The 27,629-nt window shown below is 51.6% G+C and overlaps 10 protein-coding genes across 10 annotated transcripts; 4 read left to right on the top strand and 6 right to left on the bottom strand.

Annotated features, from left to right (window-relative positions):
• Positions 1-121: 121 nt before the first annotated feature.
• Positions 122-6,382, bottom strand: K460DRAFT_77280 (uncharacterized protein). The gene is made up of 3 exons (XM_040938673.1): positions 615-6,382; positions 451-564; positions 122-401 (listed from the first exon to the last, which is right to left on the bottom strand). The coding sequence occupies exons 1-3, from the start codon at positions 6,216-6,218 to the stop codon at positions 138-140; spliced, it is 5,982 nt and encodes a 1,993-aa protein (XP_040791129.1). The 5' UTR covers positions 6,219-6,382; the 3' UTR covers positions 122-137.
• Positions 6,383-7,142: 760 nt separating this feature from the next.
• K460DRAFT_364565 (Adaptor protein complex beta subunit) lies at positions 7,143-10,300 on the bottom strand. The gene is made up of 7 exons (XM_040933025.1): positions 10,037-10,300; positions 9,963-9,983; positions 9,777-9,908; positions 9,089-9,726; positions 8,474-9,042; positions 8,243-8,419; positions 7,143-8,196 (listed from the first exon to the last, which is right to left on the bottom strand). Exons 1-7 carry the CDS (start codon positions 10,111-10,113, stop codon positions 7,579-7,581), a joined length of 2,232 nt encoding a protein of 743 aa, XP_040791128.1. The 5' UTR covers positions 10,114-10,300; the 3' UTR covers positions 7,143-7,578.
• A 103-nt stretch (positions 10,301-10,403) lies between these two features.
• K460DRAFT_77230 (uncharacterized protein) lies at positions 10,404-10,972 on the top strand. The gene is made up of 3 exons (XM_040938672.1): positions 10,404-10,440; positions 10,494-10,574; positions 10,630-10,972. The coding sequence occupies exons 1-3, from the start codon at positions 10,438-10,440 to the stop codon at positions 10,717-10,719; spliced, it is 174 nt and encodes a 57-aa protein (XP_040791127.1). The 5' UTR covers positions 10,404-10,437; the 3' UTR covers positions 10,720-10,972.
• A 253-nt stretch (positions 10,973-11,225) lies between these two features.
• Positions 11,226-11,867, bottom strand: K460DRAFT_375410 (uncharacterized protein; the record flags this gene model as incomplete). Its single annotated transcript, XM_040934766.1, has 1 exon — positions 11,226-11,867. The coding sequence occupies one exon, from the start codon at positions 11,865-11,867 to the stop codon at positions 11,226-11,228; it is 642 nt and encodes a 213-aa protein (XP_040791126.1).
• A 630-nt stretch (positions 11,868-12,497) lies between these two features.
• On the bottom strand, positions 12,498-14,470 carry K460DRAFT_384662 (uncharacterized protein). The gene is made up of 3 exons (XM_040935508.1): positions 13,740-14,470; positions 13,603-13,688; positions 12,498-13,550 (listed from the first exon to the last, which is right to left on the bottom strand). The coding sequence occupies exons 1-3, from the start codon at positions 14,003-14,005 to the stop codon at positions 12,769-12,771; spliced, it is 1,134 nt and encodes a 377-aa protein (XP_040791125.1). The 5' UTR covers positions 14,006-14,470; the 3' UTR covers positions 12,498-12,768.
• An 848-nt stretch (positions 14,471-15,318) lies between these two features.
• Positions 15,319-16,628, bottom strand: K460DRAFT_334818 (Diaminopimelate epimerase-like protein). Its single transcript, XM_040930926.1, has 2 exons — positions 16,091-16,628; positions 15,319-16,038 (listed from the first exon to the last, which is right to left on the bottom strand). Exons 1-2 carry the CDS (start codon positions 16,501-16,503, stop codon positions 15,492-15,494), a joined length of 960 nt encoding a protein of 319 aa, XP_040791124.1. The 5' UTR covers positions 16,504-16,628; the 3' UTR covers positions 15,319-15,491.
• A 3,245-nt stretch (positions 16,629-19,873) lies between these two features.
• On the top strand, positions 19,874-21,321 carry K460DRAFT_375407 (uncharacterized protein; the record flags this gene model as incomplete). The annotated part of the gene is made up of 2 exons (XM_040934765.1): positions 19,874-20,479; positions 20,533-21,321. 2 exons carry the CDS (start codon positions 19,874-19,876, stop codon positions 21,319-21,321), a joined length of 1,395 nt encoding a protein of 464 aa, XP_040791123.1.
• Positions 21,322-22,055: 734 nt separating this feature from the next.
• Positions 22,056-24,120, top strand: K460DRAFT_364558 (uncharacterized protein). The gene is made up of 4 exons (XM_040933024.1): positions 22,056-22,219; positions 22,394-22,961; positions 23,097-23,415; positions 23,532-24,120. The coding sequence occupies exons 2-4, from the start codon at positions 22,421-22,423 to the stop codon at positions 23,653-23,655; spliced, it is 984 nt and encodes a 327-aa protein (XP_040791122.1). The 5' UTR covers positions 22,056-22,219; positions 22,394-22,420; the 3' UTR covers positions 23,656-24,120.
• K460DRAFT_364556 (flap endonuclease 1) lies at positions 24,017-25,949 on the bottom strand. Its single transcript, XM_040933023.1, has 4 exons — positions 25,594-25,949; positions 25,544-25,548; positions 24,932-25,493; positions 24,017-24,879 (listed from the first exon to the last, which is right to left on the bottom strand). The coding sequence occupies exons 1-4, from the start codon at positions 25,690-25,692 to the stop codon at positions 24,358-24,360; spliced, it is 1,188 nt and encodes a 395-aa protein (XP_040791121.1). The 5' UTR covers positions 25,693-25,949; the 3' UTR covers positions 24,017-24,357.
• A 218-nt stretch (positions 25,950-26,167) lies between these two features.
• K460DRAFT_277126 (glutaryl-CoA dehydrogenase-like protein) lies at positions 26,168-27,606 on the top strand (the record flags this gene model as incomplete). Its single annotated transcript, XM_040928164.1, has 4 exons — positions 26,168-26,375; positions 26,435-27,350; positions 27,400-27,509; positions 27,560-27,606. The coding sequence occupies 4 exons, from the start codon at positions 26,168-26,170 to the stop codon at positions 27,604-27,606; spliced, it is 1,281 nt and encodes a 426-aa protein (XP_040791120.1).
• Between the last annotated feature and the right edge of the window lie 23 nt (positions 27,607-27,629).

Below are 27,629 nucleotides of genomic sequence, written 5' to 3'. Positions count from 1 at the left end.
CATTGGGTATTACGCCGCTCCCGCAGAAGCATAAGCACTGCCTCGACATGCGCCGTATCGCTAATGCAAAGTAGTTGCGAGATAAAACAAAATTGTTGTTCGTAGTGTAGGGGGTAACAGGGTGAGGACCACCCTTTCTATTTTAGTTTCATAGGTTCGGGGGGTTTCGAGGGGTCGGCCGGATCTAGGAATTTGGCCATCACGATGGAGAGCTGTTTGAACTCAACAGGCTTCGTGACGTAGGAGTTGAAGCCAGATTCGACGCATTTTTCGTACACGTCGCCGAGCACGTTTGCGGAAAGTGCAACGATTGGATGGCGGCGGTACCCGTGCTTCTTTTCCCACCGCCGTATTTCCTTGCAAGCTTGGTAACCGTCTTTGTTCGGCATGTGCAAATCGCACTAAACGGATGATAAGCGCATGTTTGAGGCGAATAGATGTGCGACTTACGAGAATGATGGAGTAGTAACCTGGCGGCTTTGAGAAGACGGTATCGGTGCATTGAACACCATCGAGTACCGTCTCTGTATCGAGGTCAATCCTGGCAAGGAACTTTAAAACTACCTGAGCAGACTATTAGCATCGATAACAGTATATCACAGAGAGGTTCTCACTGTTTGATTAATCTTGTTGTCTTCAACAAGCAAGACTTTATGTCCCTTGCCTCCAACCCGGCGCTTAAGTTCTTCGAATACCAGTTTTTGACTAACAACCACCTGTTGAGCGCTATCTTGGTTGCGGTCTGTACTGGACTCGCGTTGCTTCTGTGGATCAAAAATGACAGCGAACTTGGACGGCTTTAGGGGTCGGTAGATGAATTGGAGTCGTCGATCGGTTTGTAGTTGGTCATAGTCGTAGACTGGAGCTTCTTTTATCAGTTCCTTCTTCTGCGAGGGATCGGATACTACAACAACAGAAGTGTTGCCATGAATCATGGAACTAAATATCTGATCCATGATTGCATGAACCTCGACAGTGTCATGCAATACCAGTACAACATGGGTGAACAGGACTGGGTTGTCCCCGCCAATCATTCTCTGCGCCTCAATGATGCTAGGCTGCCCCGTAACTTGATGAGGTATTCCTTGAGGAAGCGTGTTCTTGATGTGTCGAATTGTAGCCTCTCTGCTATGTACTAGCGGACAAACAACCAGAATTGAGTACATTGGGGGCTGCAGGGCACTACCCAGCGGAGAAAGACTTCGATGCGGACTCGGGGGACGAGCAGTTTTCTCTGACTCCAAAGATTCGGAAGAGTTATCTAAAGGAGTACCATGGTCGCCGTCGGGCCGTTTTGGGGGAAGGGCCAGGTTAATTTGTGGTTCTGGTTTTTGTAGAATGGTTTCTCGCAGAAATGATGATGCAGACGACCTCTCGGACCTTACACTTGATTGTCCTGTGAGTGCCGTGCTCGTCAACGAATGATCTGAGCTGCCAGACGAGAGGGAGAGGGACGGCGAGTCACGTGAACGCTCCGAGGTGGACAAGCTGGGCACTGGTGATTTTATAGAGTCGCTCCGTTCGGATGACACGCTCGACATGCGTTTGACCTGTGTGCTTGCAGGGACCTGTGAATTAACAAATTTCTGCAACGGCGATGGCTGCGGCGCTTGCGATAGCATTGTGGGAACTGCACTCGGGGGTTCCAGGCCTGGTGTTCCAGGGGTTGACAACAGTGGCTTAGGGAAATCGTCTGCGGTAGGAAGGCCAAACTTGATGGTGAAGAAGAACGTGGAACCCTTATTGGGCAGGCTTCGAGCGTCCATCTTGCCTCCGTGTAGTTCAACAAACTGCATCGAAATGGCCAAACCAAGACCTGTGCCCCCGTGTTGCCTGGTACTGCTAGCGTCAATCTGGCTAAATCGCTTGAACAGGTATTTAGCCTCAGCCTCGGTGAATCCTCGTCCTGTATCAACCACCTCGAATCGGACCATAGTTTCGTTGTTTTTTAGCGGTCCAGAGCGCTCCGGCGGCTGGAGCCTACAGCGAACAAAGATCTCGCCTCTCGAAGTGAATTTGATGGCATTGCCAACCACATTGAGAAGAACCTGCCGAATGCGGAATTTGTCACCTTTGACCATGGACGGCACTCCTTCATCCACCAAATAGTTGAGTTCCAGGCCTTTCTCAATAGCCAGCCCCATATTCAAGTCGTTTACTTCTTCGATCAGCGATGGCAGGTGGAGCCAGTCCATCGATAACTTGATCATGCCGGCTTCAACCTTGGACAAATCAAGAATGTCGTTGATGAGGTTCAGTAAGCTATCGGTACTTGATTTGATGATATTAACGTGCTCCAACTGCTCGGCGTTGAGTGTGCTGTCGAGGAGGAAGTTTACCATGCCCGATATGCCGTTGAGTGGAGTTCGAATCTCGTGGGACATGTTGCTCAAGAATTTGGATTTCGCATCCATGGTTTCCTTCAGTGTCTGCTCTAGCAGCTTATGGTCGTTGATGTCGGTAGCGGTACCATACCAAGTCTCCTCCTCGCTGTCTTCTGCAAGGGACTTTTCAAGTAATATTCTGACTAGATGCCACCTGTAATCACCATCCCTGTTGCGCAGTCTGACTTCGGTGGAATAAGAGGCGCGTCCATCTGCATCCTTTACGATTCTGAGAATTCCAGCGCTTGCCAATTTGGATAACTTTGCTTGCGGTAGATCTTTGACATCTGGCGAAGAGCTTCCAGGGCTTGTGACTGTCTTCTCGGTTTCCGATGACTCATCCGAAGAAGATGAGTCCTGGCGCGCATGTTCTGATGGGAACGTGGTGGGAACATTGGCAACGCCATGTTCATTCAGCTCAGGCAGCTTACACTTGATGATATCATCCGAATGAACTTGTTCCAAGAAGCCGCTCCCAAGCGCTTGAGTCTCCGTTTGGCCAGAATAAGTTATCCACTGTGAGTTGCAGAATGTTAGACCCCTGCGATCTGAGACGACGAAAACGATCTGCGGACTTGAATTCGCCAAAGCTCTGTACTTTGCCTCTGAGGCAGCAGTCTCCTGTTGCCGCGCTGAGTTCTGCTCGGCAAGATGTTGTTCGTGGAAATCCATGTTGGTGCCAATCCAATGAACAATCTGTTGCCGCTTGTTCTTCAGCGGTGCAACACGGACATAGAACCATCGATAACACTTGTCGAAACGTTGCATTCGAACCTTTTTCTGGAGTTGTTGACCAGTGCGCAGAGACTTGTTCCAGTCTTCCAGGTAGGGGCCCCGATCATTCGGATGAATGGCTTCCCAAGGATCCTGTAGCACTTGACGGCAATCTTGACCCCGGTATATTAGGAATTTCGAGTTTACCCAACTGATTACACCGGTACTTGGAGCTGCTGTGAATATCTGAACGGGCAAAGAGTCTATAATGGTCCGCAGCAAACTCTCTGATGGTGGTGGCATTTCAAATGTTTCTGTGATTGAGCCTCTTCTGACACGGCCTGGAAGGACTGGTGGCCGTCCGGCTGGCGTTGTTGCTGCTGGTAACGATTGGAACGAGGAACTAAAGTCAGCGCCATATGAGTGTAAGAGAGAGTGGCCATGGTTCGAGGCCCCCTGTGGTTGCGTGCGGCGCGCACTCAACGCTTCCTCGTCCTGGGCCTTCTCATTACGTGGCGTGACAACGTCATCTTCTGCTTGTTCGATCGTTGGGTTTACGCTGACCCGCTTTGAGCGCCTGTTCTCAGAGTTACGAATGGGTTGCTCTTGGCCGGAGGTAGCTGGTTGAATTGGCGTCCGACTCGATTTCTTCTTGGAGTCAAAGTAACTTTCAACAGCCTCACTACCTGTAAGGTGACCTGGCGTACCACCTATAGAATGCTTGCTTGAGAACCCCAAAGACGACGCGTCCCATCCAGGAGTCCCCGACATGGACCCACCAGGACTATGTCTTGAACGACCGGAGTAGTCGGACGGGCTAGTAACGCTACCAGCGGTAGACATTGTTATGTCTTCAAGGTCGAGGTGAAGCAAATCGTCAAATTTTCCTTTATCAGAAGGCAGATCTACATCGGTTGCGATACGACGCTGCCTGATGGAGGCAACCTGAGACTGTGCATTGGTGAACTGCCAAGCGTTCGAGAACGACGTTGCCAGGTGTGGTCCAAGGTGCTTCAGTGAATTGGTCAAGTTGCGAGGATAAGGGACAGTAGGGGACAGAATGGAGAGAATTGCAATAGGTGCTTTGCGTGCAAAGCCTTCCCTGTTCCATGAATCGCCAGGCGTCGACTGTTCTGATTGGCTCCGGGACTGAGAGGGGGTCTGAGAAGGAGTCGGAATATCTGTTGGGTTCATCAATTGCGATAGTGTCGGGTGTATGAGCGGTATGTGTGTAACGGTGCTAGCCTTGTCCACGCCGATGGCCTCTACCAAGCCGAATTGAGTGTAATCTTGTGGAGAACGCGAAGGATTGAACGTCTCCTCGTCCACTCGTCCCGTAGTGAAGAATGGATTTTGATCAGCATCGTTCTGTATGGCCGGTGATGGAGCAGGTGACTGTGCCCAAGGTGAGCTTGGATACTGCTCGTATTCCTCATAGCGAGGTTGCAACCTGGGGTCACTGGTTGCAAGATTGTTGCGGCCGCGTGAAGTCGTAGCCTTTAGAGTTTCCTGTCCTGTAGTAGTTGCTTGCGTCGCGGATGCTTTGGATTGTTCACTTTTATCTTTCTCAGCAAGGTCTTCCTTGGACGTCGAAAACGATGTGGAATAATCTCTGGTTAATGTGACCAAGCGTCCTCGCTCTAGAACCCGATTGACACCGGTGTTATCGATCAAGGCATCGGGTTCATGGTCGAGAGCACGAAGTACGTTGAATACGGCAGTCGGTGCCGATGGCTCGCCAACGCTTGAGAATTCCGGATCGCTAAATGTAGGTCCCCCGTGACTTGACGTTCCATCAAGCGATGCCTGAGAGACCTGCCTCAGCGGATGTTCTCGTATGGCCGCTTGAGGTGCATGGCTGACAGCCCGCATTGGACCCCGGGGTCGCACGGGCGGCATCGGTGTCGGACTGTCCGATGGTTGGTTTTGCTTCTGACGCTCATGACCGGCAAACGAATGATGTGAGAACAGTTTGGGTCTTCTCTCCGGTATCAAAGGAGTGCGCGGCGTATATTCTTGCTCGGGATACTGGAAGCCTTGTGACTGTTGCGTTAGCTCCTTGCGATGTTGCTGGACTCTTGCATCTTGATATATAGCCATGCGCGGACTGCCATCATCGGTCGTGGCCGTGAAACTAGTCTTCTGGCCCCACGGTACGTTTTCGATATCCGATGAATCCGCGGGCACGGCCAAAGTTGCTCTTTCTGCCGAGTAGTGGTCGCACATTATTGAGGTGACAGTTGTCCACCATGCGGCAAGCCCAGGCTCTGAGCCTAATCGCAATACCAGATCGTAGAGATTGGGACTCGGAAATCGGGGGTCTTCGGCCTCGGAGCTGTGATGGGCTCTTTCCCCCGGCGCAAATGGAGTCGTCGAAGCAGCAGGCGTGCTGGTCTCTGAGGCAACTCGCTCCTTTGGCGCTGCGTATTCTCTCGTGTTGATGGCAGAGACGGTAGGCGAGAGGTTAGTGAAGGGCATGTGAAATGCAGAAGCCCACCTGGGGGTGTTTGGGACGGTGGGGAAGGGGTACGAGGGCGTTCTAAGCGCTTGGTGCGCTGCCGGTGTGGGTGGCATACTTCCCCGAATTGTTCTCGCCGATTCGGTTGATTCCGTCGACGTCGTATAGCCTGACAGCAGTGGACTGGGGCTGTTGAAGGCTCCTTCCAGCGTTGGCGACATGGTAGACATGGGTTCCTCCTTGATTGGCGATACTCGACGAACGCTCACGGCAGTGTCAGTACTTTGGGTACTTTGGGTACTCTGAGTACTCCGCAGGCGCGTACGCTGCTGTTGCTGCAGCACTTTCAGCTGCAGGGTGCGCAGCCGCTCAATCTCCGCGTCCTCTGGTGATGCGCTGCCCTGCGGCTCAATCTCTACATGCTCCCTTTCCGTCGCTCCAGCGTCGCCCTGGCCGAGCGCGGCCTCGTCTTCGCTCATATCGGTATCCGTGGTGTCATGGTCGCGGCCCTGAGGCGGGTCTCGGAACCCTTTTTGCGGTGGTTGGATCTGGTAGGATGCGTCGCTCGCGGCAAGTCGCTGGAGGGGCGGTCGCGATGCAGTCGGCGACGTGGTGGGAAGAGGCGTTTCCCCGGTATTGACATCCCTCCTCGATTTGCTCATTATGGCATCTCAGTAATCCCCCTCGACGAGTGCACGAAGGTAATGTCGTCGAAAGGCCGGCCGGTGGTGGAGAGGTGCATCGGCATGGGATTGTGAGTGGCCGCAAAAACGGAGGTCCCTGATGACGTCGTAATGGGGCGACTCGCAGCTCGCCAGCAGGCCGATCGAAGGCCGCAAAAGACGGGGACAAGAGCAGGAGCAGTGCGAAACCTGAGGCTGTCGAGATGCCAGCGCCGTGCTCGCCCGGCACACTGAAGGCTGTCCAGCTGGGAGATGCTTGGTGGCAGGAATTAACACTGCATGTGGTGGGCTAAGCACCCTTTCTGGGTCAAGCGATGAGCCGGGCAGGAGCAGGTTCCGTTCTAAGCGGACATGTACAGGGAGGGCGATGGCTAGTAACGCGCAGGATAGCAATGATGGTCGCAGGCACGTACGGGTTTGGCGCCGAACAGACTGCACCAAGCCGAATGCTGCATCAAATGGGTTCCAGTTCGAATTTGACGGGCTTCGCTGTGGTGGTCGGCGGCATCGATGACGTACGCGCCCCATATCAGGCAGGGTCGTTCCTAGCCACTCCTTCGGGTGCCCACGCCCGAACGTGACCTTGAAGACACTGCCACTTGCGCTTTGCTGGTCAAGCTTCGCATAATAATACTCGCTCATTATTACCGCAAGACGCCCAATATCAATCCACCCTATTCGCCGTTCATGTATCCCCCATAGCCATTCCGCAGGCGTGTGCACACGTGTGAGCCCGCCGGTCCAATTGGCGGACCCTCTTTGCTTGGCAAGCTGAGGAATTCCCATCCCTTACGGAAACGGGAAGGCGCGACTGTGTACCTTGCCGCACCAGTGCTGTAAGTCATAAGCCTCATAGCTCTCCAGGGCCTTACCATCGACGCTATTTGACTCACGCAAGACATCGCTGTTCCTTAATCTTAAATTCTATACGTCTAGATGCTGATAGACCGCACCCTCCTCGGCTCCTGTCATGGCCTTTCCTAATGCGACAACTGTCAGACTACCTATGGCTTTCAAGCGAGAGCTGTAAGGTAGTGTCTCCAGCAGCTTCCATCTCACATATGTCTGTATTGCCTGCCTAGTCTCTACTTGCTGTCTTCGACAAAGTACGCATCTGTCTCCATCTGTATATAGCACAGCGGCCAGGCAGCTCGTAGATATTCATCGCATAACTACTCACTCAGTGCTAAGTGTCTAAACATGACAAGTGATTGCACGCCTCTCTCTATACATCTTGTCGTACATGACATACCGCATGCGCCGCCAGATGCTCATTGCCTGCAGATACTTTTCGCTAACTCGAAAGCCGGACAAAGGATATGCCTCCCATGCTACATGCCTAGAACAGGTCCAGTAAGTCCTGGTTGCTCTTCTTGCTCGGTTCGCTACTCAATTGCTGAGTCGCAGGCGCAGGCTGGTTGGTCTGTAGATTCATGTCCGCAAAGCCGTTCATTATATCATCGCTGCTCGGTTGTCCACCTTGGCCACCCGCTCCTCCACCCCCACTCCCACCGTCTCCGAACAATCCTAATAGATCATCCATGTTGGATTGTCGTTGTGCAGGCCCGCTGCTCGGTGATGCAACACGCTGCGGTGTGCCTGCAAGGCCTTCGAGACCTGATTCCCCTTGTATGGGCTGTTTCTGCAGTGAAGCTGGTGCAGAGCCGTCAAAATCAATGTCCAGAAGATTCTCCATATTCGTTGGTGCTTGACCGCTGACGGCCGCAGCAGCAGCCGCGGCAGCGATTGGATTTTCCCGCGCTTCTTCCTGCTGCTCCTCAATGGCAGCCCGCTGCATGGCCTCCGCACCGAAGCGACCTTGTCCAAGGAAGGCCTCTGGTGGCTTATGGTACACGGAAGCGAGCGTGGAGAGTTCGGCAAGGAGTGTTTCCAGTAGCTGAGGAGGTAGTGACCGGATTGTTGACGTAATTGGGGGTTTATCAGAAAGTACGATATCCTAGAAACGTTAGCAAAAGGCCCCACTGCACATCAATGCGACTCACCTTCGCTATCTGAGGATCGCTTGACAGCAATCGCCAGTAAACATAAGCTCGATCCCGAATATCAGGATTATCGTTATCTGCGGTTGCGGCTTGCAGAACCTTCGTAACTAGACCTTGCGCCTGATCCGGCTTCTTGAGGAATAGCTTAACAACAGCTGTGAGAATCTGGAGTTGTGTCTGGTGACTGTCAGCCTTAGGTCTCCCTGAGACAGTATACATCTCTCAACGTACCTGCGTAAACTCTTCGGCAAAAGTGTCCACGAAATTTGAAAGTATCTCGCCAGCATTGTTGATCTTCTCGGCGTATTCTCCGACGATCCAGATAAGAGACGCTCTTGCGTTAGGCTCATCCAGCTCATCTATGCACTGGCAAAGCGTCGGTATTATGCCTTCGTAACCTGGGTACTTTCGGAAAATGTCCTTGATCACTACTATTGCTTCCTGCACGACGTAGTTGACCTTTGTGTTGATAAGGTCGAGGAGTGTATTGACACACTTCTCGCTCGCGCTCTCAATCTTGATCGCAACTTGCCCAATAGCTTTGACGGATCGTCGAACAAAGTCCATATCCACCTCCATGGCATACTCCTTCAATTCGGCAAGCAGCTGATCTACGTTCTTGTCGTTTGCTATCCTGACCATTATCTCGAGCTTCTGCATCTTCAGATACGGTGGATCGTTGTATTTGCAGAAGAAGACGCGCATTTCTTTGCTGAGAATGTCCGACTGCTTCTGAAGGAGGAGGTCAATGTTTCGCAGAGCAACATATTGAACTTCTGGCGCAGATGATACCAGCGTGACTAGCAAATCAGCAAAACCCTGTGCGCATTGACAAGACGAACATACCCAGTGGCGGTGCCATCTTCTTCGCATACGACTTCATCAAGTCGGGAGAGATGTGTCTCATGTGCAAGAAAACAACTTTGACGGCGGCCAACACCACGCTCGGGTTGACATGTTGGAACTGTGGAACCACTCTTTCGCAAATGTGCTCTGACTCTTTAACATCCACTGCCCTGTAGTCTGCCAGAGTTGTGAGGAGAGTGACCCGCCCCCATTCTGTGCACTCATTCAACGCGAGAAGCATCTTCTTGAGTAGTGTCGAAGTGATGGCGAGGGCCTTTGTTTCTGGTGCCGCTTCGTTGATCTCTACTAATGCAGTGACCGAGTTTGCGACGACCATAGGGTTGGGATCGCCAACTAATTCTTGGAGCTGTTCTAAAAAGCCGTTCTCGATACACATCTGGGGAGCAAGGTCGAATAGCTTGGCCACGCAAAGAGCTGCCGTTTTCCGTACGTATGGCGATTCATCTCTCAGCGTTTTTCGTAGTGGTTCCTCCATGTAGTCCGTCATCTTGTCCACACGAATGCATCCCATTGTTCGTATAGCTAATGCTCGTACAAGAGGATTCGGATCTTCGGAATCTTGCACGAATGTGTTTACAGCGAGGATACAAAGATCGGGATGTGATTTCGCATAGTTCCTAGATACAATGTCAGCTCTGCCACACATCTACGCGCCAGCAACACCTACATGAGATATAAGTATACCAGCTTCTTTTGGTCTAGGTCTGCTGTTGCAATGTTCTTGAGCACATCAGGAAACAGAGCAGACACGTCCTTGCCCAAGGTCATAGACATGATAGTCTTCTGGATAGCTTCCTTCCTAGCGCAATCTCAGTATAGTTTAGAGAGGTCAGTCGCCAGTATAGGCGCTCACCGTTCGTAGGCATATTGAGAGCTAGATATGCGGTCAGTTATGAACAGCTATAAAGTTCCTGGGGCAGCTCATACACTAGACCTGCTCTCAATTCGAAAGTCTCTCCTTTTCTCGGCGGCGCAAAAGCGCCTCTTATTCTGTTGACGGCCATCTCCTCGAAAGAGAAGTTGAGGCTACTCCTCAGCCAAACCCCTCATACACTGGCACTATCGATTTGTGAGGCTAGCGATCGCGATGGTTTCTCCGAGGGCGGTACAGTAGTCTTTGAGATTTATTTCGTATCGTACGTATTGGGGTTTCGAGATCAAGTCGGCAACGGCGTGGGGGGCGATATGCGGAATCGAAGTCGATGTTCATGGAGCTTTCGTGACTGCCACCTTGACGATGTGGCCTGTGCGCAACTAGCGAAGCTTCGTAGATGCCGCCATCCATCCTCCCTGCTTGCACCCCACATCAAACCACACAGATCATCAACATGGTAAGTGCAGCATTAGAGTCCATTTGAATGAATTTCCTAATCTGTTTCAATAGCCATCAAATCTTCCAAATTTACGGCGGCTTTTCGTAGATGCGCGCAGTGATGCAGAGGAGAGCGCATACTCCAGAAATGCTGTACGCTAACTGATCGCTTCCAATCTTTCAAATCATGTATTAACAAGCGAGACAGTTCTATAATCTTGCCATCTTCATGTCCTCAGTCGCTGTCTTTAGTCTAGTGGCCCAGCGTATGGCTTCGGGAAAGGCAATAGGTGCATAACGATCAGCAAGAGCAACTGGCAAGAAGAAACAATACACCGGCCACGAGGTTCTCATTGCAATGTGTATCAGACTTCAGACTGAGATACTCGCCCTGGAACCCTCGGTTTGGCGCCCATAAAGGCCTATGGTCGGCGTTCACATAAATGACAGCTTCACTAGACGCTCGAAGCAACGATGATTGTCACGTTGTTCTTCGATCCTGTCTAATTTAATCTTCCACTTGGAACAGGTGGTAAGACACGTTGGGCTCTGGTTACTCTGCCTACATAATCATTCCATGGGAGGCTTGATCTCGATTGGCGCAACGGTATCGAAAGGACGAGAAACGCTCAGTATCAAAGTCTCCGGCGCTGGCCACCCTACTACACGGCTTGTCAGGACAAGTGCAAGATTCTATTGACTTGAACGTATCACCCAGCCAAACTGAAATATTGTCGCATAAGCTACAAATTCAATTGTACTCTGAAGGAGGGTTGTGTGCTTCAAGGGATACATTTTGCCGACTTATCGCCATGAACCACTTCCAAAAACCCGCTTCTTTTTCTCCGGGAGAGTCCCTGTCTTGAATTTCGACTTGTGCTTGGCCATGTAAAACTGACTGATCAACTTTATCCAATTGACCTCCCAAACCCACGTCTTTTCCTTGTCATCCCAGTGTATGTTCGCTGGTACCATCATCGAGGATCCGGTCAGCGGGTTGTTACCAAAGTACACCCACGGTACAGCCGCCTCCAATCGCTCTTTCGGAAGAACGAATGTGTCTTTAAGCTCTTGCACACTTTTCGACTCTGATCTGTCCTCAAGCAGCACCGGGGATCTGAACAGCACGTGGCAATGATCCAAATTGATGTGGTCATATGACATTACAATTTGCGTGCCTGGGATAGGTGTACCAGACCACCGAAGAGTTCCTGTTGTGGGGTCGCGACGTGGGAGAGCTAAGGAGATGGCAAATTTTGGCAGATAGGTCGCTATGAAGAGTCGCTCGACGTAGTCTTTGAACTGTCGAGATACATGTCGTACCATGCTCCAGAGGTGGGCTGCGTCGTGTATGTTGGTGCATTCTAGGATTTGCAACCATAGTTCGGTGGGTAATGCTGGTAAAGCTTGCGTCAGGGAGTCATTGGAAGAGCTGATTGGTTCCATGCTCATGCTTTTCTTTGCAGTCTGAAAAGACATGGCGAATGCGATAAAAGCATGAGCGGTGGTGTTTATGTAGTTGAATTCCGCGGTCAAACTCGATGTCTAGTTGTTGAGTCATAGTAGCTAGCTCCACTAGAATCACAGCTGGTTGGAACGTCTACAGGCCAAACTGCGCCACTTCAAGATGACAAGAACGAAGCTGACACCAAGATAATATACTAGTAGGTAATTACAAACTGCATTAGATCCACAGAACGTGCGACGCGAAAAGTGCTTGTCTAACGTCGGATGCGGCCCAGGTGTTGGTGCTTAGTAAAAATAGAACAGTGCACATATCACCGAGGATGAAGACATAAGAACAACGGCTTTGCCTAGCAGATTGCCACAGCCGAAGTATATGTCACCCTGTTAATAATACAAATCTCAAGCCGCTGCTGTTTTGCAGTTGCATATTGCGCGCGAAACCTGATACAATCCTTTCCGGGCCCGTGTAATCACCCTCCTGAGACACTAGAGTTTCAACGCCCCTCAAAGCATCTATGTCTGTGGCAAACCAATACTCTGGATCCGACGAGCGTCACAGCTCAAAATGGGACTACGAGAATTGCATGAGGCACATCTGAGACTAGGACTGCAATAAAATAATTTTACATTTCGTCAAGTTTAATCTCAAGCGCCGAAGAAGGAAAATAGTACCCGTAGACCCAGTCCAATGAAGCCCTGCGCTTCATGCTCCGTAGAGTGACCTTCCAAACCCCTCTAGGGATAGAAGTACGTTCTATGTTGACCAGTCCGGACGTTGCTATTGCTAAAGATAAACGTACCATTACCACATGCCGCACCTGAAGTGGCTTGAGATCAAGCCCAAATCCCACGCTGTTGATCGTGCTCAAAGGTAGTGCTTCTAGGCAACGAAGTTGCGAACAGCGAATCTGGGTCGGTTGAGCCGTCCGCGTGCACGACCGAAGCCACCGGCACCGAAGCCTCCTCCTTGACCAAAGCCTCCTCCGCCTGCGCCCTTGCCTTTTCCACCTCCGCCTGCGCCTCCGCCTCCCTTTCCTTTTCCGCCTCCACCTCCAGCTGCCTTTCCTTTTCCGTTATCCTTTCCCTTTCCGCCTCCAGCTGCCTTTCCTTTACCGTTATCCTTTCCTTTGCCGTTATCTTTGCCTTTGCCGTTGTCTTTTCCTTTTCCTTTACCGTTGTTGTTGTTTTTACCACCCCCACCGCCAGCAGTAACTTCGAATCTGACACAGTCATCCTGAGGTCCACGTTGAGCAACTGGCATGACCACTGGCTGATGGTTGGCGGCAGAAGTAATTGAGCATACACGGTAGGTGCCTGCCGGAAGGCCATCGGCAAGATCGGCTGAGAGAGTACCTTGGCCATCACCAGCGTCGTTGATACCCTTGAAGAATGCGAAAGTCTCGGCGTTGAGAGCGTTGGCAGGATTTTTGTTGCCGTTCATATCCTGAACCGAAATGTGGGTATGTCCGACGACAGAGCCTCCTTGTAGAGCCTGGGGAGCGGCATAGTAGGTGTTGTCAGGATTGGTGAAGGATCCAGCCTGTAAGTTGGCAATTTTGACGGAGAAAGTCAGCTTTTGGTCTGCTGGGAGGGTATCGCCGTCCTTGGGCTCAATGAAAATGGCAGACACCATTTTGTTCGTTGCAGGAATGTCTCCCATGACTAAGACGAGATTAGTGTCGGTTCATGTTCACATAGTGGTACTCATTCATACCAATTCCATTGCAAGAACCTCCCTTGACTTGGAGACCGTTGGTGAGTGTCTTGCCCTGACAGAAATTGATGAAATTGGCAGCGTCCCTTCATACAATTAGTACGGGATCGTTGTTCTGTTCGTATTGGCTGACTCACGTAGCAGAGGCAGCTTGTCCAGCCTCAGCGCCGCCATCTAATCCGTCAGACTGACTGGCGGTCTGGACATTTGCCGGATCTAGAGCCAATCCACCGTTGCCCTGATTGTTGTTGTTGTTGTTGTTGCCTTTGCCTTTTCCATTGCCTCCATTTCCGCCATTGCCTTTGCCTTTACCATTCTGGTTATTGCCTTTGCCTTTACCTCCAAACTGGGCGTTGGCGACACCAGCTGCGAGCAGTAGAGGGACTAATGTGGAGAAACGCATGGTGATTGCGTGGCGGACAAGAAAGTAAGGTATGTAAAAGAATGGACTCCGACTAGCGGTAGATTAGAAAAAAAGCAGACACGTTCAACGTGATCTGAATGAGAAATTAGAGGAAGGAAGGAAAGGAACGTAACCCTCAATAGGCAGACCTCGAGTACGGAAGAGTAAGCGACTGAGGATGGAGGAGCAGATAACTTGGGTGGATGTCGCATAGTCTTTAACTCCCTTGGCGATTGACAAGACGAAGAATAACCTTGTCAGGCGGCTCGTGGTTCCTTGGGCATGAAACCCACGATGAAGGCATAAACGTCTCAACCCTACCATACCTGCTTGCCTGAGAGAGTGCATGGGCCGCGGGAGGTCACAGGCGCTATACTATGGAATGAGGGCGTAATGGCAGCCTTTCCGGGACGAAAGAGCCCCAGGCATTGAGGAGAGCTTGCCGGAACGGTTGATGTATGAGGTCTGGAAGGAAAGGCTGGCCGGAAACAGTTGGTGTATGAGGTCTGAACAGTTCGTTCCAGGTGCTAGCCGCATTCGGAACGCGTTAGTCCGTTCCTGCCACTAACCCTGCACCTTTCATGGTCTTTTCAGAATCCCTAATCACGAAGATGACAAACTCAAACCTCTCTGATGCCTTACCATGCAACCAACGGCGACCGAATGCACGGCAGGAATTTCTTGATCGTCCCGTTATTCGCCTTCAGCGACCCCACCAACAGTGTGGAGAAGGATTTACTTGCAGATTACTCTTAGCGACCCGTAACATTTCCATACTTGTCTAGACTCTGTTGCACACAAATACAACTAGGGCTCTATAGCCGCTGTAAGCGACGGATGTGATGAGCCGTAGCACGGAGTATCTGAAGCAACAAGCGAACGCCCTGCGCGGCTTCAGTACATTGCTTCATCCTCAATCCTTTGCTCATCCTCTGTCTCAACAACATACGATGTCGGTAACGGTTACTCCGTGCCTCCTAGCAATATCCACGGTGCAATTTACATCCATTCAGATATACCAACCCTCTTTAGCCTTTCAGAGGTCCTTGCCACACATTAGCCAAATCTTTCTCAAACCCACCGAGTGCGAGGTACCATCCTCTCATGGGATGTAGCTTATACTGGCAAGACTTTTAACATTACATTGAAGTGTACACAACTTGCAGAGAACATGCTCGTTTACCCCACGAAGATTCTATACTCGGCAGCCACAGTTGAGGCGCGACAAATCAGCGATCGGTTGCGTCTTCATCACTCGACACCTGAACAAGGTAATCTATCAGCATACACGACCCGCACGCATCTACTCAACGGTCCAGATAGACTTCAGTGTTCACTTGTATCCTACAGATTAATGGTATGGATACTATTGCGCAATGACCGATAGTACAGCCAAAGAAGAGGCGTACATCTTTCAGCATGAAGGCGCTATCTTTATTGACTTGGAATAGATTCGAGTTACGAAGCGTCCGTTATTCTCAACTCGTTAGATTGTCAATCGCCCCTCCATCACCTGGACCGATCCACCCTCAAGATATATCTTCGAGATGGACTTGTTCTCCGACAGCACCGTCTCCAAGAAAATCTCACTTCGTCTTCCCATCTCGACCCCTTGTATTATTTCGTACTTCAATGTCTCACTAGCCTTTCCCTCCACTATCGAGAGATACGCTGCTAAGTCGCTCGCTGCGCTTCCAGTCGCTGGGTCTTCGAGTGGGCCTTCGATCATCCTCGTTCTCACCGCCGTCGATCCGTCCTTGCCTTTGCCGGTTCGAACAAAGAAGTACACGCCGACAAAAGTGTCGCTCCAGCCTTCATCCAAGTCATCAAACTTGAGAGCGTGGCTAGCCAGAGATACCAAACTCAGCGCTTCTAGACTCTCAAGTTCAACAAGAACAAACGTCATGCCTTTGACAATGGACACTATAGGGTAATCCTCTCGAGCCCGAATCACGCTTTGTTGGAAAGCTTCTGCCAATCGAGATTGTAATGCAAAAAGCTCATCTCGGGTCCATCTCTTCTTATGAATGTGACTAAAACGGTCAGCTGTCTAACTCATGCGACGTAAGGGTAAACCAAACATACACATCATGAGGTATGTCCGCTCTTGCCGTCCTCTTCGCTACATCATACCGCAACCCGACAGGTCCAGCTTTCAACTTGAAGCTCGCTTCAATTACGCCATCTCGAACACCTCGTTCTTGAGCGGTCCTTCCAAGAACATAACAGGCCGTTCCCACTGTTGGATGACCAGCGAAGGGCAACTCCTTCGTAGTGATGAAGATATCTACGGTCCATGCATCTTCTTGAGCGCCTCCACTCTTTTCGTGCAGAAAAGCGGTTTCTGAGAGGTTGAATTCGCGAGCAATGGTCTGCTTCTCCTCTTGACTGACGCTGCGACCATGTGGAATTCGAACGATGGCCAGCGGGTTCCCTTCGTAGGGTTGCGATGTGAACACATCGACAGTCACGAATTCGAGCTGAGTGGTTGGAGTCATTCCAGATTAGACAATGAATTGATTGATTGTGAATGTATCTTGGAGCGTGCTGCTTCATGTCGACGTTATAGACGTAGAAACGTGGTCAGGATGACTCATCTAGGGCGCACATAGAACGACCTTGCTACCCCGCCCTGTCAATGAGAAGAAGAAGATGAGAGAGAGTTCAAGAAATATACATCACTCATACTGGTACCGAAACAAATGTCCCCGGCTTCCCATAAGCCAGATGTTGAAGCACATTCACATCATCTGGGTGTGCAGGTTTGGAAGTGCTCAATTGCACTTGCCGCCGTCTCTTCGCAAGACAAATACATATAGTCAATTCAAAGTAGGCCTGCAACCGGGATGCAAATGTTCACCCCGTAAGGCTGAAACTAAAAAAATGGGCGGCATGCTCGCCATCTTGAGATGACGTGTCCATCAACAGCCCGTGGCTACGCAGCTACATCGAAGTCCAGATTTCGACCGTAACACCAAATGCAACACTACCACGACACAACATATCGGTGATATTGAACACAAGACTCGAAGCTCGTATTCGTGCGAGTCCCGCAGCCTTCTCTGGTCTGACAATGACGGAGCTGAGAATCGGACCGTACCCCTTTCTAGCGAGGCAGCAAACTCAACAAGGTTTCCATGAACCCACGCCCCGCGACATAATTTGCGGCCTGCTTACCCGTTCGAATCAGTTGTGTGGCACGTCGGATCAGAAATCATAGTTCATGCGCTTCGTTTTCGTCCAGCGTTTACGTCGCTTCCTATTTCAGGAACCGACTCTTAGCTGTGGCGAATCAGACACTGGGATGTTGGGTGTGGGCCCGAGACCAGCTGTGGCGAGGATGCACCGATATTAGATGCTGTGCTCGAGTTCTCAGATCCCACGAAGATGGTCTCGGAGATTTTAATTCCAAGGATAGGTTATGAATGACCTGCACTTGTTGATTTTGCATGTACACTAGGATAGGATTCCGAAGGCTGCTGGTACCGGCCCCAGCCCCCACAAGCGAAGTTCGGAATGGCGGGAGTGATGGAATAGAGGGTCTGTTGAACCAATGCTCTGGGATGAAGTAACTTCACAAAGTTAAAGTGGGACAGCTAAGCCTGAATATAAGGACACCGTTGTTGAGAGTGACATCGGATGATGCGTCCTCCGCATGATTGAGAAAGGAACACAGCAGGTCCAAAACTGGGATCCACCCTTGGCTGTTGTTTTCGCAAGGAGAGTCTCCCGCGTGTCATGATGCAATGCCGTTGGGCTCATTTCCTACGCAGAGTCAATAGGAACCATTGACAGCGGGTGGCGTGCGTTCATTTAGTTGGGTTGGGCCTCGTCCGAACTTCTAAGCACCTGCGTCGTCCCACGCCGCGTCGTATCATGCCGCAATTTTACGTTTCAACTTGTCGTTGAGCGGGCTGTCGCGTTGCTTTTTGTAAGATAAGCAACCTTTTCTATCGATAATGGTGATATCCCGCGCAGCATGCCTTAGAGCCTTAGACGGGGGAGTCCAACGGGGGACATGGGGGCGTGGGCATTGCTGAGGTCGCGTCTGCAAGGTACCCTCGGCTTGTCATGGTGCTCGAGCTTCCTCGAGGGCTCGATTGGCGAGTCTAGGCTGCGTGAGCCAATATTTTGAGAGGGTCTTTCAGCTCAACACTGGCCTTGCTTCGCCGCAAGCCTCCACCCTCCGCCCCATCCTCCATCCTTCGCTGCTCACATGCCACATGCTCGAGGTGTTGCACGCTGGACAGTTAGTGAGGTAGTAAAGCAAGCAAAGATGCAGCTGGGTGTCTATACGGCGTAGCGGGGCAGCACCACTGACACAGGTGAAGCATCGGGTAAACTTATCAACTTGTTGCACAATCACCAGTCGTCTTGACGTGCCCCTCGTGGTCTGAGATGAGGAGCCCGCCAAGAGCCGATACAGGCTTTATGGAGACTATGCAGGCGTAGCAGCACCGTCGAGGTTTTTCTCATTGGCTATACGGTAGAATTCGCGACTTCTGAATGGATGGCGGCGGTACCTTTTGCATGTGCATGTGTAGTCTGCAGCAGGTCCAAGGTAAGTTTCAGGAGTTGCATCGGGTCCAACTGCTGTGATCGCCCTCCTTCAGTCATGTTCGATTTGGTGGCACCCGTCTTGGAAAAGCCCAACAGAGATCAAGTTAGAGCGCCGCGTTCGCATACAGTTGGACAGCCCAAGCACGACTCAGTGCCATGGAAGCTGGCGGAACCACAAACCCTTTTTGTTCTGCTCTGACTAGCTAATTAAGCTCCTCGTGGTACATGCCGCTGGTCAGCCATTCTATTCAACCGTAGAATGCAGGGCGCTCTCACGACAAGTTTGGATAAACAGTATATAGCCAGCCCCTCTTGCACGCCCGTCCGTCGCCAACCACCTCTGCGCTCCTGAGGTTCCCCTGCCGTGTGCTTCTCCAGGCGGCCCAATGTGCCTGAGCTGCACCGGGGCGGGGTCGGCCTCGAGTCCCTCGTGTGCTGAAAAACCTTGGAGGCATTGTAAAACAAGGCGGTGCTAGCCATCTTCAGCACGTCTGGATCACCTCCCAGCTTCCCCGCCCACCAACGCCGCAACCCCTGCAATGCTTCTCTTTTCACCTCTAATGCCTCTGCTGATCCCTGTCCGTAGCCAGATGGCCCGGGCGGGCGTGATGGTCGCGTTTGCGGGCATGCATATGTGGCGCTGCAGGGGCCGCGACGTGCGTGTAGACCAGAGGAAACGCAAAACCTTTCCGAGCCCACAGCCAGCGACCAGTGTCTTCTCACCTCAATACCTCACTCTCTGTAGCAGACTCGTGCCCGCCTTCTTCTTTCCGTTTCCCATTCACACCAGCAATTGGCGTTGCCTCGGCCGCGTCCGTCCCTCATTTGTTTACCCTACCCGCACTGTGCCCAGCTGCACGTTTGTCCCCGGACCCAAACTGTGACCAGACCGGGGTGCTTGTCTGGAGACGACTCCGAACACTGGCCCATCACCCAGACTAGAGCTACGCGGCGAGCATCGCGAGCATACCTGCATTTTAACGGCAGCTTCACAACTGCCTTCCTTCTCTCGGCCTCCCTGCTCCGGCTTTCCTAGCACGCCCTGCCCTTCGTTTTTCATCACACGCTACCACCCCACCCACCTCACGTGCAATTCGTTAAGCTGTGCTCACGGACCGCCCTTTATTCTCTCCGACCCCAATTGTTCAAGACCTAGATTATCAACAGGCGATACCTTATTTTATTTTTTCCTCTGTGGCGTGTTGTGGCATCCGTATCCCGAGTCTCGCGACGGCCAAAACACAGCGTCTGGACCTCGATACAACCCAACTACACTATACCACCACCATCATCATCAACACCACCACCATGGCATCGACACACTCGCGCAGTGCGTCAGAAGAGTCGAATATCGCGCCCATGTCGTACATTCTCGAGCACGTATTACAGTACCCTGGCTCCTACGACATTCCGCTCCGGACCATGCACGAGCTCAATCGCAAAGCCCAATCTCTTCCGAAGGATCTTTCTCGCGCCCAAACACCTAGTGGAAATTCGGGCAATGCGTCACCAGTTACCGGCCAGTTTGCCTGGAATGGTGCCGAGGCTGCGACGATGAATTTCACGTCGCAACTCATGAAGCAGCTGCAATCCCTACCTACACGACCTGGCTCGTTACCACCTACTTTCATTGTCAACTTTGTCAGTCGATGTTTCCATCCTTCGATTGGCCTCGTCGACTGGAACCAAGCCCTGACAGCGCTGGACTACCTGAATGATTTGGACTCCCGACGGCGTAGGGAGACAAACTTGGCCTTTGCGAGGCTGCACATCCACGAGGATACATACGACACTGATATGGCTTTCATGGCCGAAAAATTCCCAGGAATTGCCCTATGGGTCAGAAACATTGAGGGCAAAAACAAAAAGGCCGACCAGTACTATGCTATGATGTGGCTTGGTCTGCGCCGATGGGTAAGCTACCTCCTTCATTTTGCGAGCGACCTAGCTAACGATGACTGATCTAGATCATGATCAATGTGCTATCAGAGGAGCCATTCAATAAGCTCGACTGTCTAAGCCTGCTCAATACCTTGTTTCCCCCCATGCGTGACCAGACAAAGCTCCATCCACTATTGAACCATCAGACGTTGAAGGAAGAGCGCCAGTGCTTCTTCGATATGATCGGCCGCGTGCAGAAGCATGGCCCAGTGGTCCTGCAGCCTATCATCGACAAGAACAAAGGTTCAGGCGACGTGACTGGCTGGCCCTCTGTCCAGAATACGGTTGACAAGTATCTCCGCGTAGCGAAAAACATCATCGAGGACTGTATGAAAACGACAGGCCCAGAGACATTCGACCGCTACGCGAATGAGCGCAGCAAAGAGAAGAAACACGACTCTGGCGTGAGCTTTGGATCCGAACGTAGACCGAGTGTAGGCTCAAATCTACTCGATAGACAAGCGACGGCGCCACTGCCGAACTTTGCACCGGCCCCTAAAGGCCTCAGTAAACTCGAGAGGATCACCCGCGAGTTCAAGCGCATGCGCGTCAAGCCAAGACCGGAAGTTGACGAGATCGTTCGAATCGGACAGCCTGCTGCTGCCGATTTCATTCCTCAATCCGCCGAGAACACTGGAAAGAAAACGTTAAAGAAGGCACGGTCGTTAGCCAGCCTCAAATTCAGTAACGGCAGCGCCCTATCCCTGGCCAGCAGGAAGGGTAGTGATGCCGTTCCTTTCGACGCAGAGCAAATGAAGAAGCATCGTATGATTTACGAGGCGTCAGTCAGCAAGAACGGCAACAGCCACGTATAGACACACACGCGAAGCTGTCGTGAGACAGGAACGAACTTATTACGAACTTACGACAACCTTTACTTTTATTTGCGAGCATATTCCGATGCACGACACTCTCACCATGCAAGGCCTGGAAGGAAAAATCAATACAACGCGGTCACTCCGCACAACACGGACTGAAACGTTGTGATGAACCTAGGCACGGTGTAATACGTGCATAACCGGGAGCTGTTTCCCATTTTCTTCTTTTCCCCATTTGTTTTTTTACCAAATCGCCGAAGTCATTGACACGGCTCTTACAAGTTCAATTAGCGGTGTTACAGCCGCAGCATCTTCTTTGTTAGCAGGCGTTCTCAGAGGGGACTCTCACGGGTCGAAAATTTCAAGTTCACTTGGCTCCGATATCTTGGGCATGTTCATACTACAGAGCCAGTGTGTTCTCTGTATGGATCAAAGCACGGCGTTTTAGGGCATGGGCATGGCGTGGTAAAATTTGGGGTTGTTGGTTTTTGTTTGTATGCTAACACGGGAAATGGGAAACGACCTTGCGCGCATCATGTACACAGAACAATATCAATCTTGTCACTCTTGCACATTGACCAATATTACGATATAAGTGATGCCTTGAAAGCTGCACTGACTGAATGTCATAGGATGGGTGGGGTTGGGTTGTTTTGGCCCGAGGGCAAAGACGCCATCTTTGTTGACACCTTCCTCTAGCCTTTCCCTCCTTTCCCAGTACAATCCCCCATTCACTCACAAAACATGAATCGTCGCCCTGGTGCTATTCATCCGACCTCGAACTTTATTTTTGCAATGCGGCCCGACAGACATTTTACAGGACCGTGACACACGCACCTTTTGCTTTTTCTCACACCCAACACGCCCCCGCGACCTGCAGCAGCTTGCGAACAGGGTAAGTACCTAGCCACACCATCCCCCTTCCAGCGCGGTTGTCGAACCCCCGTTCCGACGTCAGTGGGCTTCGGCGACTTCGCCTGCAGAGGCCGCACACGTTGAATGCAGCGTGCTCACACTCGTCACATTGCATGGATATGGGGCGTCTCAGGCTAACTGTGAGGCGACGCAGAGGAGCGCGTCTAGATCACCGCCCGACATGGTCAAGCTTATGGCGGACCAAAGCTCATACGATACGCACGATGCTAGTAGCCGATCACTTGCGCCTTCCTCATCCGAAGTAACCTCGTCCTCGCCACGTGCTATCAACCCTTCTCTCGCCCCCGCTGTTGTCGCGCCAGCGTCGCGTACCTTCTTCGACCCTTGGAATAGCAGCTCTACCGGCCACCAGCGCGCAGAAAATCGTCTCTCAGGTTCTACATCATGGCGCGATTCACGGAACTTGAAGCTTGGCGAGCAATATAAAGGTGGGTTGACTGGTGGCCGGAAGAGGGTAGCAGACACAGTTGGTGCAGGCAGTGAAGACTTTGGCGAAGATGGAAGGAAGGCCAATGGCGGGTGGGACAAGGGCGCAAAGGGCCTGCGAACTGGCGGACAGAAGAGCCTAGCTGAGGTCTGGGGTGCTAGCAAGACGGACAGGAAGATATCAAACGGGAAGCACCCCGAAGTCGACCGTGGTCAGTCTGAGCATGTCCCGTCTCATTCGGGTCATATAGAAGGCCATCTTGATTATGATAAAGGTATGTCTCCCCGCACTACTCCCCAGAAGGCAGGTCACCGACCTCCCTTGAGACAAGATGCCGTCTGCAGTCCAAAGCTTCGACAGAGTTTAAACACAACGCCGATACCAAATGCGGAGTCTAACAACGAGATAGCAGACGACTCCAACTCAAATCCCCATGACGACCCTCCCTGCCCCCCTTCGGCCCTTCCTGAGAAACAAATATTTACTGGCCTATGTTTCTACGTAAACGGCTCAACCGCTCCCTTGGTCTCCGACCACAAGCTGAAACACCTACTGGCTGCCCATGGTGCCAGACACTCGATTGCATTAGGCCGACGTTCCGTGACGCACGTCATCCTAGCTGCAGCAAACGCACGTGGTGGCATAGGCGGCGGATTAGCTGCAAGCAAGATACAGAAGGAGATTGCAAGGAGTGCTGGAAAAGCTGTCAAATTCATCACTGCTGAATGGTCAGTGCCTCTTTTGTTGTCATGTCCCCCACGCTTCTCGATCCTGGCTTCATGCCAAGGGAGATTGGGCAAAAGAAAAGCACCTCTGTAGCGACACTACTGACACTTATATACAGGGTCCTCGAGAGTATCAAAGCAAACCGCCGCCTGCCTGAATCACGCTTCTCGCCGCTAAAGCTTGCCCCGAAGACTCAAAACAGCGTCCTCAACATGATGCGCCCAAGGCAAGAACAAGGATGAAACTGGGTCCAGAGGACCGCATCTATCCTGATTAGAATCAAACTTTTCCGCAGACTTGTATGACAGACTTTAAGCATGCTGTAGGATCTGACTCTAACGAATCAAGAAGAGAGACTTCCAAGGTCTATATGAAGCCGTCTCGCGTCTATAGTCCTTTAGACCAGCTGCTGATTCCACCAACATGTCGCATATAGAGACTTCTCGAGGAAGCTAGGGAAGTAACATGACGCAGATCAACTGTGCGATGTAAGCTTACCGCAGGCGGGTGTGCATCGTGCCACAAGTAAGAAGCCAATGGTAAAACCAATTGCCCAACACTTTTTGATCCTCTCTGTAGCTGAGTGATCTGCACGTGGAAATAGCGGTATCTCACGTCAATTGTCGCCGTCAAACGGCCTGGTATTGAAGTAGTCTATATAGACGAACACAGTCAGGCAATGTCAACTTTGAAATGATGATCCGTGATTGGTATCTTCTAAAATCTCGTGTGAAGAGGTAGCTATTCAGCAGTCTCTTTAGATGCGTCGAAAGCTAACTGCAGGTATAAAGAAACCTGTAGTGTAACCCGATCTGCATTTGGCTCCATAAGTAGGAACCATGTTCAAACGCCACTTGAACTCCCAAAAGACCATCCATGTAACGCCCGCAGGTGAGCCAGCTTTCTGATTTGGTGATTCGCACAAGAGGCTCGCGAGATGCCCTCTACCCAGCAGTTCTTGGCTTGGCCTTGGCCTGCTTCTTCGCCTTCGCATCCTCCTTCTGCTTCTTCTTTTTCGCCTCCAGCTTGTCGTCCGCCTTGCGTTTCAAGCTTGCCTTCTCCTCTGCTGTCTTTTCGACTGGCTTGAAGAAGCCCTCCAGCCTGCTTTGCTGCGCCGTCTTCATGTTCTTCTGCAACTTTGCTGATCCGTTGCGTACCCTGTCCTCGTTGAAATGCTTCTCTTCGACTAGGAATTTGACGAGCCCTTCAACGTCCGGTGCTTCCCACTTGAAGTCGCATTCGGGGGCATCGGCAGGCCGCACGTCAGGCTCGAGGAACAGGAGACGCGCGTCGGCGAAGGGCCAGTCCTCTGGTATGGTGAGTTTGGACTTGGGGGCGGATTTGATATGGTCGACTACGCCTTCGAGGTCGGTGTGCTCGCGGATCATTTTCAGAGCGGTCGAAGGGCCGATGCCTTTTATGGGGTCGAGGTAGTCGCAGCCGAGGAGAATGCAGAGATCGATGAACTGTAACGCAATCAGTCTAATCCTCAAGTGCGTCTTGGGTCAGGATTCTTACCTGCTTCCGCTCCATCCCCAGACCCTCAAGCACCTTGTCCACATGGATCTCTAGAATCGGCTCCTTGCGCTGCTCGCTAAATGTAAGATGCCTCAGCAAGATGGGCGTATCGAACGTCAACGTGTCCATGTCTTCACTCGCAGCAGCATACACCTTGCCGCCTCTCGCCAGCACCGCACACTGCGCCTCCGCTTCGGTTGGCGCAACGATGAACGGAATGCCCATCAACTTAAGCAGTCGCTGACACTCCGCATTATGCTCCCTAGTCACCCTGACCGTCCTTCTTGAAAACTTCTCCACGTCCTCTGCTGTGCCGGTCTCCTTTGCTTCCTCGGCGGCCGCGTGCGCTTCGGACTTGCGCTGGAAGCGCTTTGCGAGCTCGCCAGACTTGAGTTTCGGTGGAGCGCCGTCGAAGACGTAGAGCGGCTTGATGCCGTTTTCGACCATGCGGAGTGTGCGGTAGAAGAGACCCATGAGGTGAGACGTAGTCTCGCCCGTGTCGCTCATGAGCTGTTGGCCGTCGGAGCGCACAGCGATGAGGAAGCTGTAGATGCTCATGGACCTAGATACGATGAGAAAGACAATTTTTTTCGTGACTGGGCGTATACATACGCATCCTAGACATGTTAGTGACTTACATGCTTGAGTTGCAGAGGACTTACTATAGCGACTTTGCGACCGAACTGGTTTTTAATCTCACCCGTCTTGATCGCGCCAGGAGCATGCTCTTGGATGAGCTGGTAGAGATGTTTGATGCCCATATTGACTGCTTGTAGGCCTCAATCCACCGTTAAGTCTGGGCGTGTGGGTGGTTTTCAAGGTGGGTGTCGTGGGTTGAGGGCGTAGGCAGCTGTGGTGGAGGTTGGAGCAAGTCAGTGATATTTGTGAGCACCACGTCACGTCGCGTTCGCGTCGCACATGGATGGCGCGCAATCACGGTCTGCATGTCTTGGCGCTATTTACTCGACACATACATGTGATTACATTTTTGGGACTCTTTACTGTCCATTATTTTACGAGTAATCCGCCGCATGAAAAAGATGCGTTGATAGCTGCATATCGGACTGTAATGATGCATTGCCACCACTGCGGAGTGCTTCCGAACCGCGGCTCTTTGGAGTGTGGGGTTTCCGAGGCCAATGTCGTCCAATAATGCACAGCTTCTCTACTGACAAAACACCAATTATTGTCTACGGGTTTGAACAACTCTTCACTCTTTAATCACATCGTTTCATGATGCTCCGACCATTTTGCAGACATGCCACAAGGCAATTGAAGACCTCGGCGCGTTCCGCAGCCATCGGAAGGCGACATTTGCATACCCCGGTACCTTTTGACTGGACAGACCCGCTGAACGCAAAGAACTTGTTTACAGAGGAAGAAATAGCCATATCAGAGACAGCTGAGTCGTACTGCCAGGAGCGGATGCTCCCAAGAGTTCTAGGTATAGCATGCCATGAGTTAGTTTTTTAGCACTTCGCTAACGCAATCGTATGATTACAGAGGCATACCGCAATGAAGACTTTGACAGGAAGATTCTTGAAGAGATGGGCGAGCTAGGTCTACTAGGTGCGACTATACAGGGCTACGAATGTGCAGGTGTCAGCAGTGTTGCATCTGGTTTGATCACGAGAGCAGTAGAAAGAGTCGACTCGGGTTATCGATCCGGCTACTCCGTCCAAAGCGCACTTGCCATGGGTGGCATCGAAGAGTTTGGGACAGAGGAGCTCAAGGAACGCCTTCTGCCAAAGATGGCCAAGGGCAAGCTTTTGGGTTGTTTCGGTCTTACTGAGCCAAATCACGGTTCCGATCCAGGCTCGATGGAGACGGTCGCGAAGCCGCATCCTACCAAGAAAGGCTACTACTCGCTATCTGGTTCGAAGACTTGGATCACCAACTCGCCGATTGCTGAAGTCCTACTTGTGTGGGCGAAGTTGGAAAGCACAGGAAAGATTCGTGGTTTTGTTATTGAGCGTGACCAATGCCCACCCGGTACTCTCGAAACACCTCCTATCAAGAACAAGAACGGCCTTCGAGCTTCCATCACCGGAATGATCCATATGGATGGGTGCCCAGTCCCAGAAGCAAACATGTTCCCCGACGTAGAAGGCCTGAGAGGACCGTTCAGCTGCTTGAACTCGGCAAGATATGGCATCGCCTGGGGCACCATTGGCGCACTGGAAGACTGCATCGCCAGAACGCGGGAGTATGCGCTGGAGAGGAAACAGTTCAAAGGCAACCCGCTTGCCAAGTACCAGCTTGTACAGAAGAAGCTGGCGGATGCAACCACAGATGCTGCATATGGTATTCTGGCTGCTCAGCAGGTGGGAAGGCTCAAGGATGAGGGCAAGGCTTCACCAGAGATGATCTCCATGATCAAGCGACAGAACTGTGACCGAGCTTTGATCAATGCTCGAACGTGAGTAATGTGCTGCGTGTGTGTATTAGTATTTGCTGACGGCGATTAGGCTCCAGGAAGTGTTTGGTGGAAACGCCGTCTCCGACGAGTACGGCATTGGAAGGCATGTGGCGAACTTGTTTGTGACGCAGACATATGAAGGGCAAAGCGACATCCACTGTGAGTACCCGATTGACGACGGTGTCGATCCTGACTAATGCGTTGTATAGCGCTCATCCTCGGTCGAGCCATCACGGGCATTCAAGGCTTCTGCTGATTGCTGTGATACTCTGGCTGTGA

The sequence above is a fragment of the Cucurbitaria berberidis genome (genome assembly GCF_010015615.1).
Source record: "Cucurbitaria berberidis CBS 394.84 unplaced genomic scaffold K460scaffold_2, whole genome shotgun sequence".
Taxonomy (NCBI): Eukaryota; Fungi; Ascomycota; class Dothideomycetes; order Pleosporales; family Cucurbitariaceae; genus Cucurbitaria; species Cucurbitaria berberidis.
Note: the sequence above shows the minus strand (reverse complement) of the source record. Positions and strands in the feature narration are given on the sequence as shown.